Genomic DNA, 14,814 nt, shown 5'->3' on the forward strand with positions numbered 1-14,814 from the left:
CGGCGTGGATGGATCTCAATCGTGATAACGAAGCTCACTGAGGTTTCTCGGGAGTTTAAGATGCCGCTCTGTCTAACGTTCATTGATTTAAAGAAGGCCTTTGATTCTGTTGAGACGGAAGTGGTCATTGAAGCACTACCCAATCAGGGCATTCAAGCCCAATACATCAGGATCCTCCATGAGCTGTATTGCGGATTCACTACCAGGATCTCACCATTCTACAAAGAAGTAATCATTGATGTCAAGAGAGGGGTTCGGCAGGGTGATACCATTTCACTGAAACACTTCAGTGCCACCCTCGAGAACATCATGTGATGACTGGAATGGGAAGGAATGGGAGTTATGAAGATAGATAGTCAGCAACTACACCACCTCTACTTTGCTGATGACATTGTTCTAATAACACCAAACATTAGCCAAGCGGCACAAATGCTGGCCGACTTCGACCGTGAGTGTGGAAAGGTTGGACTACAGCTGAATCTTATGAAGACAATGTTTATGAGAAACAGCCTTGTTTCTGATGCTCCATTCGCTCTCAACAGAACAATCATCTCCGAATGCAACAGTTATGTGTACCTTGGTCGAGAAGTCAACATGACAAATGACCTGGCACCCGAGTTGCACAGGAGGAAGAGAGCGGCTTAGAATGCCTTCAAGAGTGTCGAAGAAATAGTTAAGAGGACGAAGAACCCCCGGCTCTGGGCACATCTCTTTTATTCCACTGTTCTCCCTGCATTAACATACGCCTCAGAGACCTGAGCCCTACGCAAACAGGATGAGAACACTATTCGGGCCTCCCAAAGAGGAATTGAAAGAGCTATCACGTTTGGAGTATCACGTTTCACTCAAGTGAGAGAAAGAATCCAGAGTTTTGACCTCCATCGAAGATCAAGAATCAGGGATGTTGTCTCATTTGCCAAGGTGTCAAAAATAAGATGGGCTGGTCACGTAATGAGATTTAGAGACGACCGCTGGACTAGAGCCGTTACTGACTGGATTCCACAAGACATCAAAAGACCGCATGGCTGCCCACCTACCAGATGGTCAGACTTCTTCATCAAGATCATGAATGATCGGTTTGAGGCTCTTCATGTTCCTAGAATGAACAGACGCCATTCGGCTACACTAGCACGCAACAGGGACAAATGGAGATGTTACTGGCGCCCGCTTGAGCAAATCGACGATTAACGGCAAGTCAAGTGATCAAGTGATCTGTACGGCGTGGATAGATCTCAATCGTGTAATTATGTGAACTGAAGTAAGTCTAAATACTTTAAGTTCAAATACCATAAGATCTCACTTAAATGTGAACTCTATAGAAACAAACTCAGACAGAGCAGCAGAAACACACTCACAGGAGTGACAGGTGGGTGTGAAGACATGGAGGAAGTGCGGGAGGGTGGTCCCAAAGACAGACTTCCAGTGAGATGGTAAGTCAACCCGGAGGATGGGGGTTGGAGGATAAAGGATGGAGGATGCATGGCACTCTGTGACAAGGGCTGTCACACAGGACACACGCAAACACCAGGGCTCCCTCAGAGAAGGATGTGTGCGCACACACACACGTCAGGGCTCCCTCAGAGAAGGACACGCACACACACACACACACACGTCAGGGCTGCCTCAGAGAAGGACACGCATGCATGAACACACACACACACACACACACACATACACATCAGGGCTCCCTCAGAGAAGGACACGCACATGTCAGGGCTGCCTCAGAGAAGGACAGGCACACGTCAGGGCTCCCTCACACAAGGACACAAGGACACGACATGTCAGGGCTGAGGCAGAGAAGGAAACGCACACGTCAGGGATCCCTCAAGCAAGGATACACACACGTCAGGGCTCCCTCAGAGAAGGACACGCACACATGTCAGGGCTGCCTCACACAAGTCCACACACGTCAGAGTCCCTCAGAAAAGGACACGCACACATCAGGGCTCCCTCACAGGATACGCACATCTCAAGGCTAGATGGGTATTTGTGCGTTGCTAACAGACCTCACAGCTTGTCATGAGAAACGTGTGCGTGTGGGTGCCTGAGGTGATTGCTGCATGACTCTCCCAGTCGTCCACATCAGAGTCACACGGCACTGAACGCCAGCACTGCTCTGACCCATGTGAGCTCTGGGGGGTTTGGCCAACACAGAGCCACACCCGCAGGACGGGCACGGCAGCTGCAACCATGCAGGTGAAACACTCCCTGCTCTCAACTGCAGCCTGAAGGGAACATAATGTGGAGACAGATCTCAGAGCAAAAAAAAAAAAAAGAACAAGGTATGATTCCACTAACACATTCTGGGCTTGGCAACCGCAGAATTTATTGTTCATTAAAACTGTATTTTAATTATCCTAGTTTTAATTAAAGTATTATGTTGAGTTGGTGGAATGCAATTATGTTCAGCTGACTTAAGATGTATAATAGGCTAATATTTGTAAAGAAATGCGTTATTGTCACTAGATCTACTCATGTAAAATGAAGTGGCATTTTATTTTCAAATGAAAAATTGGCCCGGAGAATATGAAGCTCTTGTCATTAAGTTAAAGGCGACCCTGACAACTCAGCTGGAACTGCGCCACTGTCAGGCCGCTCGGCCCACCCAGGGCGGCCCCCACGGAAGGAGCGGCAGTGGCAGCCTCCCAGAGACGGTCCTGAGGGCCCTGGGGTGTCCCCTGTGGCCGGAGGACACAGTGCACACATGGGGACTTGGCCCTCTCCACCCAGGGATGAGTCCTGTTGACCCCGAGATGCCCCCTGACCCCTGACAGACTTTACCCAGCCGCAGGAGCAGGCAGGCACCCGCGAGCAGAGTCACCTCACAGCAGCTGTGACCTTGGCCGGCAGGGCACTGGAGTCACCCACTTTCACGATGGCCCGGGACATGGCGCTGGCATTGACGGGGCTCCTGGCACAGCAATAACCACCGGGGATTCTAGGCCTTGGGTCACCCGTGGGAGGCTGAGAGGCCCTTGGAGGTGTCTGAGCTCCTCTGCCCTGTCCCAGACCCTTAGGCACAGGCACGGCGGGTCCCCACGCAGGCGGCAGGGCTTACGGACCCCCTTACATGAGTGAGCCCCCTTTTGTCCTACTGGGAGCTGGTGGGAGGGATCCCTCGCATAAGCCCCTCCTCTCCCTCACCCTGCTCCACCTATTCCACTGAACATCGCAGCCCCCAGGTGCTGACCACAAGGCCCTGGGGTGGGGGTTCTGGAGGACCCGGAAGGTTCTGGTCCACCCAGAGGCCCACGATGAATTGGGTGTGTCACGCCATTCCGCCCACTCCTCTGCGGCCTGAACAGCGCTTCTCCTTGTGTCCAGGTCCCTTCCCACTCTCCCCTGCTCCTCCCCCACACCCCCGGACCGTCCCCATGTCCACTCCACCCTGCCATCTCGGGTCCCAGCCTCTGCAGCCCATGCTCCTCTGCGCAGCCCCGCCTCCTTGCCCTCTCCTGGAGCCCACGAGCGTCCCCAACGTGTCCTCATGGGAGAGGCCACCCAAGGCCCAGCCCCGCCGACTCAGGCTCTTCCCTGCTCCGCCAAGAACCTTCCAGCAAAGTCTAAGACGCACCGCATCCTTCAGATGTTCCAGAAGCATCTCCCGCACTTCCCGCGGGCTGGGTCTGTGTGACAGTCTGTCCCCACACCCTGAGGAGTGTCCCTGGACCCTGGCCACTCCCCTACTGGCCACACATCCATGGGCATCCATGACCGCCCCTGTGGCTACACAGTGCACGCACGGTCACTCAACCGTCCTCGAGCCTGAGCAGTTGGGCTTGCACTCTCCCCTCCTGAGCTCTGCTCCCCCCCACCCCCCCCATGCCCGGCCTGTCCGTGTCCCCGGGCTTCGTCCCGAGCACTGTGTGCAGAGCTTCCGACCACCCCTCCCACCCGCAGCCCCGCGTCTGCTCTCACCCATTTAATTGACTTCTGAAAATGAATGATTCTATTTTTCACTCCAAGAAGTTCTGCTTTCTTCCTAGCTGGTTCTTTTTTGAAATCAGCACATTAAATGATGTTCAACACCATTAGCCATTAGGGACATGTGAATTAGAAAGACAACGGCGATAATTACACACCTACCGGGATGGCAGAAATAAAAAAATGGCGACAAGGCGCCATGCCAGGGGGCAGAGAAGCCAGGACGCCTGCTGGCGTCGGAAAGATGAGCTGGCCACCAGCTGGCCTGCCCGGGCCTTGGCCAGGCCACTCTGCCTGCCCAGGGAGGCGGCCCCTAGGACGCGAGCCCTCGGCACCCAGCAGGAGGCTCCGTGCCCAGCAGAGAGAGGGCACACGGTGGGGGGCGGGAGCAGCGTGTCCATCTGTCTGGACACCCAATGAGGACACCCCAGGGGCGGGGTGGGGGCTGGAGCCAGCGTGGCTGTGGGGGCCACCCTTGGATGGGCACGCGGCACCTTGCGGCACTGCTCTGACTTCAGCCCCCCCCAGGGCTGACGTGCCACATGTGGTTACTGGCTGCAGCGGGGCTGGGGTGTGGGGGGGGCATGGGCCCTGGTGGCATCGTCAGGCCTCCTCAGCCCTACTCTGCTCCCGCACAGCCCTGAGTCCCGTTGGCCGAGTCAGCCCAGGGGCAGCGCTGACCCAGGCAGGCCCCGGCTGGCCATCGGAGCTGTGTTCAGGAGCCACAGAGGGAGCTGCACTGAACATGCCGTTTCCACAGATGCACTTGACACTGGCCATGATGGCAGGCAGGCCTTCTGCCGGCTGCACTGCCAAATGCTGAGGCCGGAGGCACAGCGTCCTCTACCCATCTGCTACCAGGGAGTGGCTGCAAAGACAGCACATGGCAACTACACCAAGGTCAGGGCGAATGTCCAAGGTCGGTGTGAATGTCCAAGGTCAGGGCAAATGCCGAGGGCCAGGGCAAATGTCCAAGGTCAGGGCAAACGCCCAAGGTTAGGGTGAACACCCAAGGTCAGGGTGAATGTCCAAGTTCATGGCAAACACCCAAAGTCAGGGTGAATGCCCAAGGTCAGGGTGAATGCCCAAGGTCAGGGCGAATGCCCAAGGTCAGGGAGAACGCCCAAGGTCAGGGCGAATGCCCAAGGTCAGGGAGAATGCCCAAGGTCAGGGAGAACGCCCAAGGTCAGGGAGAACGCCCAAGGTTAAGGCGCACGCCCAAGGTCACGGTAAATGGCTAAGGTCAGGGCAAATACGCAAGACCAGAGTTGATGTCCAAGTGGGGGGTCAGTGCCTCAGTGGGCACCTGCTCTTTCTTTGCTTCTCCCCTACATGGACGGCCATACTCCAGAAACAGTGACAAAATGCCCATGAAACATAAAAAAATTTTAAAGCTGGTTATTCCAAAAGCCCGGTTAACTATAAAAATATTATTACAACAAGATCTGTTCATCCAAGCATGAAGCTGTGACTTCCAATACAAGTGCTAAGTTAAACAAATATTTCTTGAGGCAATGGAAATGAAACGGGTGTAAAAAGCTAATGGATGTCGGAGCACTAGGATGGGGGCAATTATAATCCGAAAGCTGCTGGTCACCCGGGCCGGTGTTTACTGCCCACGACTTCACCATTCACATCTTTCCTGGCAACGTGGGCTGGAGGTCTGAAATATTTAATCCACAGACTCCGCATTCCCGGGAAAACCGTGGCCAGCAGGCGTATGCCCACACACCCCTGTCAGGCCGACTCCTGGAATCGGAGCGCGAGGCTGCAATTAGCCAGCGGATGGCATCGTGCAGAACAAGGGCTGTCGTCCTAATCTGATAACCGCCCACGTAAATCACCTCCTGCAGGAAAGAAACGCCCCACCTGGCATCACATTCACATTTCATATTATGAGGAAACAAAGAAACAGATCTAGACCGAAATCACACAGAACAATTTTGTGATCAAATGAGACCCTGTTTATTAGATAAAGCTATATTCATCTCGGATATGCAAAGAGAGCAAACTTACTTTTTAGAGTCAGGAAATCCGAAAAACAAGCGTACGTTTTTTTCTTTTCAGATAAATAAAACCTATAATTACCTAGTCAAAATTCCGCAGAGTACTTATTCTCAGTTCTTTCAAAATACGCGTTGAGCTGCTCCTCCCGAGCTCTCCTTCTACGCCAGCATCTCTGCGGGGTCTGGGGAGCTTCTGCTGCCGCCGTGGAGAGGTGCGATTGTGTGCCTCTCGGCGTCACCCCCCCCACGTAGTTGCCCTGCTCTGCCACCGCTGTACTGCATGGCACCAGCCCCCAGACTCAAGGAGGCAAAGACGCCAACGGGGGGCCCGGGGCAGGAACTACTGCTGAAGGCACTGGACCAGCCTCTGTGTGCAGGAGGCGCTGCTCAGGTCTGTACACTGGGCCACAGGCAGTGCCGTGTGGTCACGGGCAAACATGGACTCGGGGCCGGCCTGGCTGGGTGCTGTGTGGTCGTAGGCATAGACGCAGGTTCAGGCGCCTTTGCTGCCTTTTCTAATGCAGCCGTACCAGCCTTGGATTCTTCCTCCACCTGTCCCAGGAGCCAGGGCCTTTGGGTGGGGGTTACCATGGGATTCTGCCTGCTTAGGGCCCACGCAGGCTGGCTGGCTATGGCCCAGAACACTCGTTTGTGGATTCGAGTCTTGATTCTCTCAATATTTCCCTTAGCCCACTGACCTCTGCCTTGCAGGCACAGCCTCTTAGCTGACTCCATGGACTTCGGGGCTCATGTCCGTGCATTCCGCAGGCTGGGACGCGTCTTGGGCCCCGTTAGAGACTGCCCAGTCCTGACCTCGCTGCCAACCTCACGTCCGGGGCGCCTGTTAGACGCCCCCCCCCATAATGCCCCCAAAGCCAATACAGCCCACAGCAAGGCTCAGCCGCCACCCCCGCCCCCTAAACCTGCGTCGTCCCAAACGACCCAGCGTTCTGGCAGGCAGCTGCAGCCGTGCTTGGTCCCCCAGGCCCAGTCGTGGGGGTCCGTCTCCCTTCATCCCGCAGTTAGGCATATCACTGTATCACTGTCATCCCGTTGTTCATTGATTTGCTCAAGTGGACACCAGTCACGTCTCCATTTGTCCCAGCCCTGAAATTTTAGCAGCCTCTCCTTACTCGTCCTTCCCAATATGCGGTCAGGCGTACAGAAGAAAACTCACCCCACGGCCACATGGTAATGGGCTTGGCACTGCCCACTGCTCCACTCAGACCCGCCTCCGGGTCCCCAAGAGAAGCCCTGACAGGGCCCCATGTCCTGAAGCCTGAAGCTGATATCTGCTCGCCACATTGAGTCCTGGGGAGACCGCGACTTCCCACCCAGACTCAGAGTGCATGTCCTATCCTTGCTGTGGCCAGTGGTCATGGTCAGGGGGATGTCCTCTCCACCTGCTACCTGCTCCCCGCCAGCCTCTCTCTCCACCCCCTGGAGCTCCCCTTGACAGGAGCTCCTGCCCCAGGGCCTTTGCACTGACTACTCTTGCTAGGACACCCCAGGCCTTGCACCCTGATCCATGAAGGTCTCTGCTCAACTATTTTGTATCACAGAGCCCAGTGCCCACACAGGCCACCCCACACCCCCTCTGAGCCGGCCTGGGCCATCAGTCTCCTGGGACCCTGGCGGAGTATCTCCCCACACACACGGTGTCAGACACTTGGGCTTCACTTCTTCCCTCAGTGCCCACACAGCGCACTTAGCTGTCCTGTGGGGGACAGGACACTCAGCCCGCCCCATGGGGGACAGGACACTTAGACGCCCCGTGGGGAACAGGACAGAGGCCCTCAGGATGGCCACGCCTGGGAGAGCAGCGTCTGTGAGCTCCCTACGGCACAGCGACCAGGAGGCACACAAGAGGCCGGGACTGCGGAGCTGGGGCGGGGCCCCTGCGTTTCCCTCCACCCAGGCTCCCACAAAGCCAACGGTGTGGCCATCTCTGCTGCCGCAGTCCTCCAATGACCACTGCCCCTCCACAGAGACTGGAGTGTGTGTGTGAGTGCGTGTGAGAGTGTGTATGTGAGTGAGAGTGTGTGTGAGTGCAAGTGTGAGTGTGTATGTGTGAGAGTGTATGTTTGTGAGTTTCAGTGTGTGTGAGTGTGTATGTGTGAGTGTAGGTGTGAGTGTGAGTGTGTGTGCGTGAGTGTATGTGCGAGTATGTATGTGTGTGTGCGAGTTTATGTGTGAGTGTGTGAATGTGTGTGAGTGTGAGTGTGAGTGTGTGTGAGTGTATGTGTGTGAGCGTGTGAGTGTATGTGAGTGTGTATGTGTGAGTGTGTGTGTGAGTGTGTGAGTGTGTGTGTGTGTGTGTGTGTGTGTGTGTGTGTAGCACAGGTATCTGAGTGCCACTGAAGGAAGGGCACAAAACACAGTAGGGAGAATTTCAGCCCGCAGTGCTGGGGATGGCTGTGCCTGGGGGTGTGGGGCTTCTGGGGGTGCCTCTGCCTTCTCTCAGCTCAGAGCTATAGGAAGCTGCTGGCCCCGACCTCCAGACTCAGCTGTGAGGTGCAGGGGAGACCGGTCAAAGCAGTAAGGGCCATTACAGTTATGAATAAGCAGGCTGGAGAGACAGTACAGTGTGGAGGGAGCTTGCCTTGCCCGCGGTCAACCCAGGGGCTGGATGTAGCCCCCGAGATCAGAGCCAGGAGTCAGCCCCAAGCACAACCCGAGTGGCCCCAAACCCAAATCTATGTAAATCAGCTACTCGCGGAGACTGTGAGCCGGGAGGCGGAGGTCTCATTGCTGTCCCTGAACGAACCCACCCACATCCTGGCAGCCGTGATGCGACCTTCAACCTTCCACCAGCGCCCCCCCCCCCTTGCCCCCTCCTGTACTCATGCTGAGGATTAGGGCGGATGCGAGGTGAGACCCCCATTGCCAGGGGCAGAGCAGGCCTTTCCCCCGAGCGGGTGACCCCTGATGCCCAGGCTGAGAGCGGGGACAAGGCCCGCTGCTGTCCATCCGCGGCCAGGGCTGAACTTCCCGAGAAGACCAAAGTGACAGGTCTCGGATGGTGCGGGGGGCCCCGGGGGACGCCTCCTGATTCACGGGCTCCCGCACAGCAGGCACTTCATAAATTCGGGGGTGACACGAGGTGGAAAATACGGAAGGAAAGGGCCTTGCAGACGTGTAAATATTCATGCCCTGCCTCGTGTGTCTCCTTCAGGACAGGGAGGCGCCGGCGAGCCCTCCCGCCCGCCTGGAGACCCACCAGCACAGTCTCGCGAGGCCATTTGTCTGGCGTGACACCGAGTTAAAGTTCTGCGAGCCGCTCTACGCTATTAGCTCACCGGGAATTCGAGTCTTTAGCAGGAACTTGACGTGCAAGCAAAACCGAAAACAAAACACAAAGCTGAGAGGTGTTCCTTCACTGTCTCCCTGGACGAATTCACGGGCATCACTGGCCAGCTGAGAGATTGGGCATCAGTGCCCCCACAAGGCCCAGAAAACCGAGTCCAGGCTGCCTAGCCGCCAGCCTTGCCCACCCCCCCTGCCTCAACCCTGTGCGCAGACCCTCCCAGAACACCTGCAGAGGCCCCTGTGCCGGCTCAGAGCCTGAGGACGAACCCTTGTCCCTCAGGCCCAGGCAGTGTTGACTGTTCCCTGTGCCCAAAGCTGAGTGGCCGTCTCAATGACTTTCCGGAAAATGAGGGAGAGGGGAGCAGCTGGTCCTCTCTGGACAGTCCCTGGCCTGCAGAGCTGGGGTCCACGAGGCAGGGACAGGGGCCCGGGGCCATGTACCAGGCCTGTGACTGGCTTCCGGCCCCACACCATACTCCAGGCAATCAATTTCACGATGTGGAAATTATATATTTCCATTTCTTTTCAATCTTCAAAACAGAAGCATCTGCCAAATAAGGCTGGAGCAGTGCGACCCCCCATGAGCACAGGGCAGGGGCTGCGGGTTTGGAGAAGGGAGTCTCGGGTGCTCAGGGGGGCTCTAGGATTCCTCACGCGTCAGCTCTTGCCCAAGCCCTGCCCCCCGTTCCTCCGCCTGGCTCCCGGTGCAGCGCCCAGTTATGAAATAGACGGCGACGTGCTCTTTAATCACTCCCGCTCCAAACGGAGAAACTGTCTGGCATCAGATAAATATCTCGAATGTGGGATCGTCAAGAACACCTTGAAATAATGCTTAACTAATCACAAAGCAACTACTCTGCAATAGATGGGCGAGCCACTAATTAGACGGAGGGAAATAAAACTGTCACGGCAGGATAAAGGGATGCAGAAAAATAAGTGGTAATTACGGCTTTATCGTCAGAGAAAGTGGGATTCGACGCGGCTCCACAGAACGAGGGACCCGCACGGCTCCCCACCATTGCCCCCCGCTCAACCACCCTGCGGTGCCTTCCCAGGCCAGCAGCAGGATCATGAGTGACCGTCCATCCACGGTGTGTTCTCCGCCCTGCCCCCACTCCTCGGGGCCCGGTGTCCTTGGTGCCCGCGACCGGAGGTCACTTACATTCTGCTGCTGGGGATGATCTTGTGTCCGTCTCTGAACCACGTCACCTGTGGCTGGGGGCAGCTGGCGATGGGCGGCAGGTCCAGCACAGCCGCCTGGCCCTGAGCGACGGTCTGACTCTGCGGGGCACCCAGGAAGTCCCCCATGTCTGCGGAGAAAAGGCAGGAAGGATGCTCAGTCGGGTGGGTAGGGGCCGCTGCCAGTTCTGCACATGGACGCCGGCCCTGGAGCTGGTGTCCGAGGTACTGGATGGCCACGTGAGTCTGACCTGGGGGCAGGGACCACGCGCAGGGCCGGGCTCCTGCCAAGGAGCACCTCGGACAGCAAATCACAGCAGCAGCCCCTGGACGGGGCGGCAGCAACCGAGCTGATATGGATAAAGAGCAAAACTTCCCCAAGGAAACTCACCAGGTTCTCCCGGCCCCTCCTGACCCCATATCAGGTGCTCCCAGCATCCTCGGGGGTCTGCACACCGTCCATGCTCCCAGCACCCTCCTGGCCCCTCGCATCCTTCTAGCAAGTTCTGCCCCAGCGCCAGGCACCGCCCAGCCTGTGTCTCTTTACTCCTCGGCTCTAGTTGAGTGTGTCCATACGGGCCTTAGGGGAGAAACGTTCTCGAACACTTATTTGTCGGAGATGTCCCCAGACTCTCCGTGACTGATCGATGCAGAAAGTCTCGTCTTGCTCTGACTCTGCTCTCTGGGGCCCAGGCAGGAAACCCATTCCCTGGCCTGTGAGAAGCTGAATTTCAATTCAGGACATCTGAAATATTTCCATGTGATGATCAGGCTCAGATAAATATGAGCGTATGCATATTTAGCACACAAATACAATATGGTGGCTGAAGCATGTAATTTTGGAACAATCCATAGACATTCTTTATTATAAGGATTTATGATTTAAAAGAAATTATTTCCAATGTTACAAGCAGCATTTATTATTCATGAGGCAGATTAGGGGGAAAAAATTCGTGATTATTTTTTAAAGTCGAGTGAAAGAAAAGGAAAGAAAAACCTAGGAGCGAGGCATGAAAGCAAGAAAGAATAAATAATTAAGCAAGGAAAAGTTCACAATTTAACTTTATAAAAGAGAAATTGATGTATTGAGTTGGAAGCTCTTAACTTATTCAAATCTGTTTGGGTACTTATCTTAACTTTTGATTTATTAATTATGTTTTCGATTATTTAATTGAATGTGAGGTTTAAATTATCCTGAAGATTTAGCTGAGTGACTTAACTACCAGGATTCAGAAAAATTTAAGCCTTCCTAGTAATTAGAAAAATAACTAAACACGGATAGCTGCAGAGCACTCAGTCATTAGTAATTACGGAGAGGAGGAGACTGTTGAAACGTTGGTTTATTGCAGAAAATAACTGAAGCCGCACGTCCCGACGGGAAATCGCCAAGAGAGAGCCTCTGGGCCCCACGCTGGGACACCTGCCGTCACCTGGACACTGGCTGTCTCACTCTGTGCGGGTGTGGGTGCAAGACCAAACCAGGGGGCAGACGGTACCCACTGCCCATTCCGCTGACCGGGGAGTGGACTTCGGGGGGCTGTGGGCACTCTGGGAGGGGTGTAACTCTGTGCCCCTAAAATCCACGGAGGGTGTGAGACCAATTTCAGGGAGAACAGCGTACGTTCAGCCTCACTGCGGGTGTGAAGGGACTCGGAGTAGCCTGGGAGACAGTGCTGGGCTTGCAGGGAGCCTCGACTCCCTGCACTGGTGGCTCCCCCAGCTCCCTACGCTTCCTCAGCCCGCAGAGAATGCCGCACCCCAGGGTGTCCAGGGCCTGGCCCCTGCACCTGAAGCCCCTGGGCCGGGTGTGGCCGGGACTGTTGGCATTTGGCTAGGGTGGGCCGAGCGCCTGACTCACACAGTTAGGCTGGACCAACCCACACCCACCTGCTTGCTTCGGGTTCTCAAGGGTCCCAGTGCTGTGCGCCCACCTGGGGTGCTGACCCGACTCCCACCTCCCGCCTCACCCCTACCCCCTCCGGGCCTGCCGACCTTGGACTGCCTGGAGACTTCTCTAAGCCCCCCACGTGCGGTCGGGACCCTCTGTCTGAGGTGTGAGGGGTGCGCCCGTCCCCGCCCGCCCCTCTCCCCACAGTGCTCACGAGCCCTGTGGCCGTCCCAACACCTACATGCAACCTGGACTCGGGCCTGTCTCTGCAGGAGTGCGCCCATCCTGTTCCGCACCACACAGCGGTAGGAGCCCGCGTCACGCCGTCTCAGGGCTGGGATGGTGAACCTGCAGGCGAGAGGAGGAAGGGAGTCAGCCGCCAACCTTGCCCGCCCCCCGCTCTCCCTGCACCTCAGCCCTTCCCTGGGCAAGTCAGAAGAGTAGGTGAGAAGGTCCAGCAGCTGAGTCTCACCCCTGGACGGGCCCCGCGGCCCCCCACTGTCCCAGTTTGAACTCACACACTGGGCAGAGCTCGGGGTCACGCTGACTCTGCACCCAGCTCACTTCTGGTGGTGCTGAGGGGCCCACTGGGGTGCTGGGCCAGAACCTGGGCACCCCACTGTGAGGAGGGTCTGCCCACTGCTCTCCCGCCGGCCTTGGACTGACCTGTTAATAAGGCATCTCTACAGTCCTCCCGGGATTCCTTAAAACTCTTTCTAGAATACGCAACAGTGTCTGTGTGCCGGGTTAGGTGGGGTCAAAGGGTGACGTGATGCCCAGGAACAGGCTGAGAGACCTGGGTCCTGTCTCCACCCGTGCTGCACCCAACAGCCGACCCCTGCCCCAGAGCTGACCCACGGGACAGAGCCGCCCCCCTCCCCAGAGCTGACCCACAGGACAGCTGTCCCCGGCCCCCAGAGCTGACCCACGGACAGAGCCGCCCCCCGACCCCCAGAACTGACCCACAGGACAGAACCCCGCACCCCACAACTCCCCACAGAGCCTGACCTTAACAAAGGACTTCCTGAGTGCCTGAAACGAAAATCCATTTGTGTTTTCCCATGTCTGTGTCTACAGTGATCAAACCGGTGCCTTTCTTAAAAACCTCAGTAAAGATTTTATGGGGGACATGTACAGTTATAAAATTCAGCGTGCATAAAATGCCTGCTTTAGGTTTCCTCTGAATGTTTGATACCTCTGAATGTTTCAAATCCAAGCACAGCTGCTCCTAAAGAATTGAAAAAAAAAAAAAAAAGAACCTGAACTCCAATCAAACGAATTCTGATTTTCAGGCAAGGGGAAAATGCCTTTATTTGGGGTGAGGGGCTTGGGGGAAGAGAATGTTCAGATCACAGTTATCTTGATCACTGGATCACTTGACATCCCGTTACTCATCGATTTGCTCGAGCGGGCGCCAGTAGCGTCTCCATCCGTTCCTGTTGCGTGCTAGTGTAGCCCAATGGTGTCTGCTCATTCTTGGAACACGAAGAGCCTCAAACCGATTGTTCAAGGTCTTGATGAAGAAGTCTGACCATCTCGTAGGTGGGGGGGCCACACGATCTCTTGACGTCCCGTGGAATCCGGTCGGTAATGGCTCTAGTCCAGCGGACGTCTCCAAATCTCATTACGTGTCCAGCCCATCTGATTTTCGACGACTTGGCAACTGATAACTTGACAGTTATCTATGATTTAGAAGTACTTCCCCTTACAACATATAATCAGAGCTTTAAAACCAGCTAAAGGTGCTGTGTGGCAAACTTTGTTTGTTCATTTCAAGCATACCTTGAAATCACTTACATACAACTAATTGCTCATCTTTTTATTCAAACATGTCTGATTAGTCAACCTGAGCAAGAAGTGGAGAGGCACAATTTTTTTAGTGAACGAAACATTTGGACAATACAGATAATTCAGTATTAAGCAAATATTAATCAAAGTGCGCTTTTGCTCTGTAATGTCTTGAGATCTATGGCAAGATTAATAAAATATTTCCTGGAAAAGAATCGCTGACTTTTAATCCTCAAAATTTTATTCTATCCTAAGGCACGGTTCACCACAAACAAAAAATTAATTAGTGAAGGTCATCAGAATAATATCAAACTGAACGTAAAGAGTCAATTATTTAAATTTCAAATCAAGACAGACGGATGAGCAGTTCTGATTAATGTATACGGTGATTATAGTAAGGAGTCTGGAGATCAGGTCAAACAAAGTCAAGGAAAGTTTCTGGACAAGTAACACGTCATTGGAGCATGAGTTTACAGCACGCAACCATATTCATATAACTGTTATTCATTCCATTTCTTCTTTTTTTGCAGTATCCAAATAGATTTTAAATTTTTATGCATTTCTACAGTAACCCTCTGTGCTAAGGCACGAAAATAACTTGCTTTCAAATAACAGGGAGAAACAGATACAAACCAAAATATTAGACATATGCTGTTTCCTAGCAGAGCTTGAGTCTAATGTCTCACCAGGGAAAAAACAAGCAGAAAAGTTGCAAAGTAC

General features: G+C 54.7%; 1 protein-coding gene across 1 annotated transcript in view; it reads right to left on the reverse strand.

The window, feature by feature from the left end:
- SDK1 (sidekick cell adhesion molecule 1) overlaps positions 1–14,814 on the reverse strand; it is a 534,794-nt gene that overhangs the window by 200,966 nt on the left and 319,014 nt on the right. The window contains exons 3-4 of the mRNA XM_056128280.1: positions 12,548–12,654; positions 10,402–10,549 (exon numbers count right to left, since the gene is read on the reverse strand). Coding sequence (XP_055984255.1) covers positions 10,402–10,549; positions 12,548–12,654 — 255 coding nt within the window. The remainder of the gene's footprint in view (positions 1–10,401; positions 10,550–12,547; positions 12,655–14,814) is intronic.

Source organism: Sorex fumeus, unplaced genomic scaffold (assembly GCF_029834395.1).
Source record: "Sorex fumeus unplaced genomic scaffold, SorFum_2.1 ptg000064l, whole genome shotgun sequence".
Lineage (NCBI taxonomy): Eukaryota > Metazoa > Chordata > Mammalia > Eulipotyphla > Soricidae > Sorex > Sorex fumeus.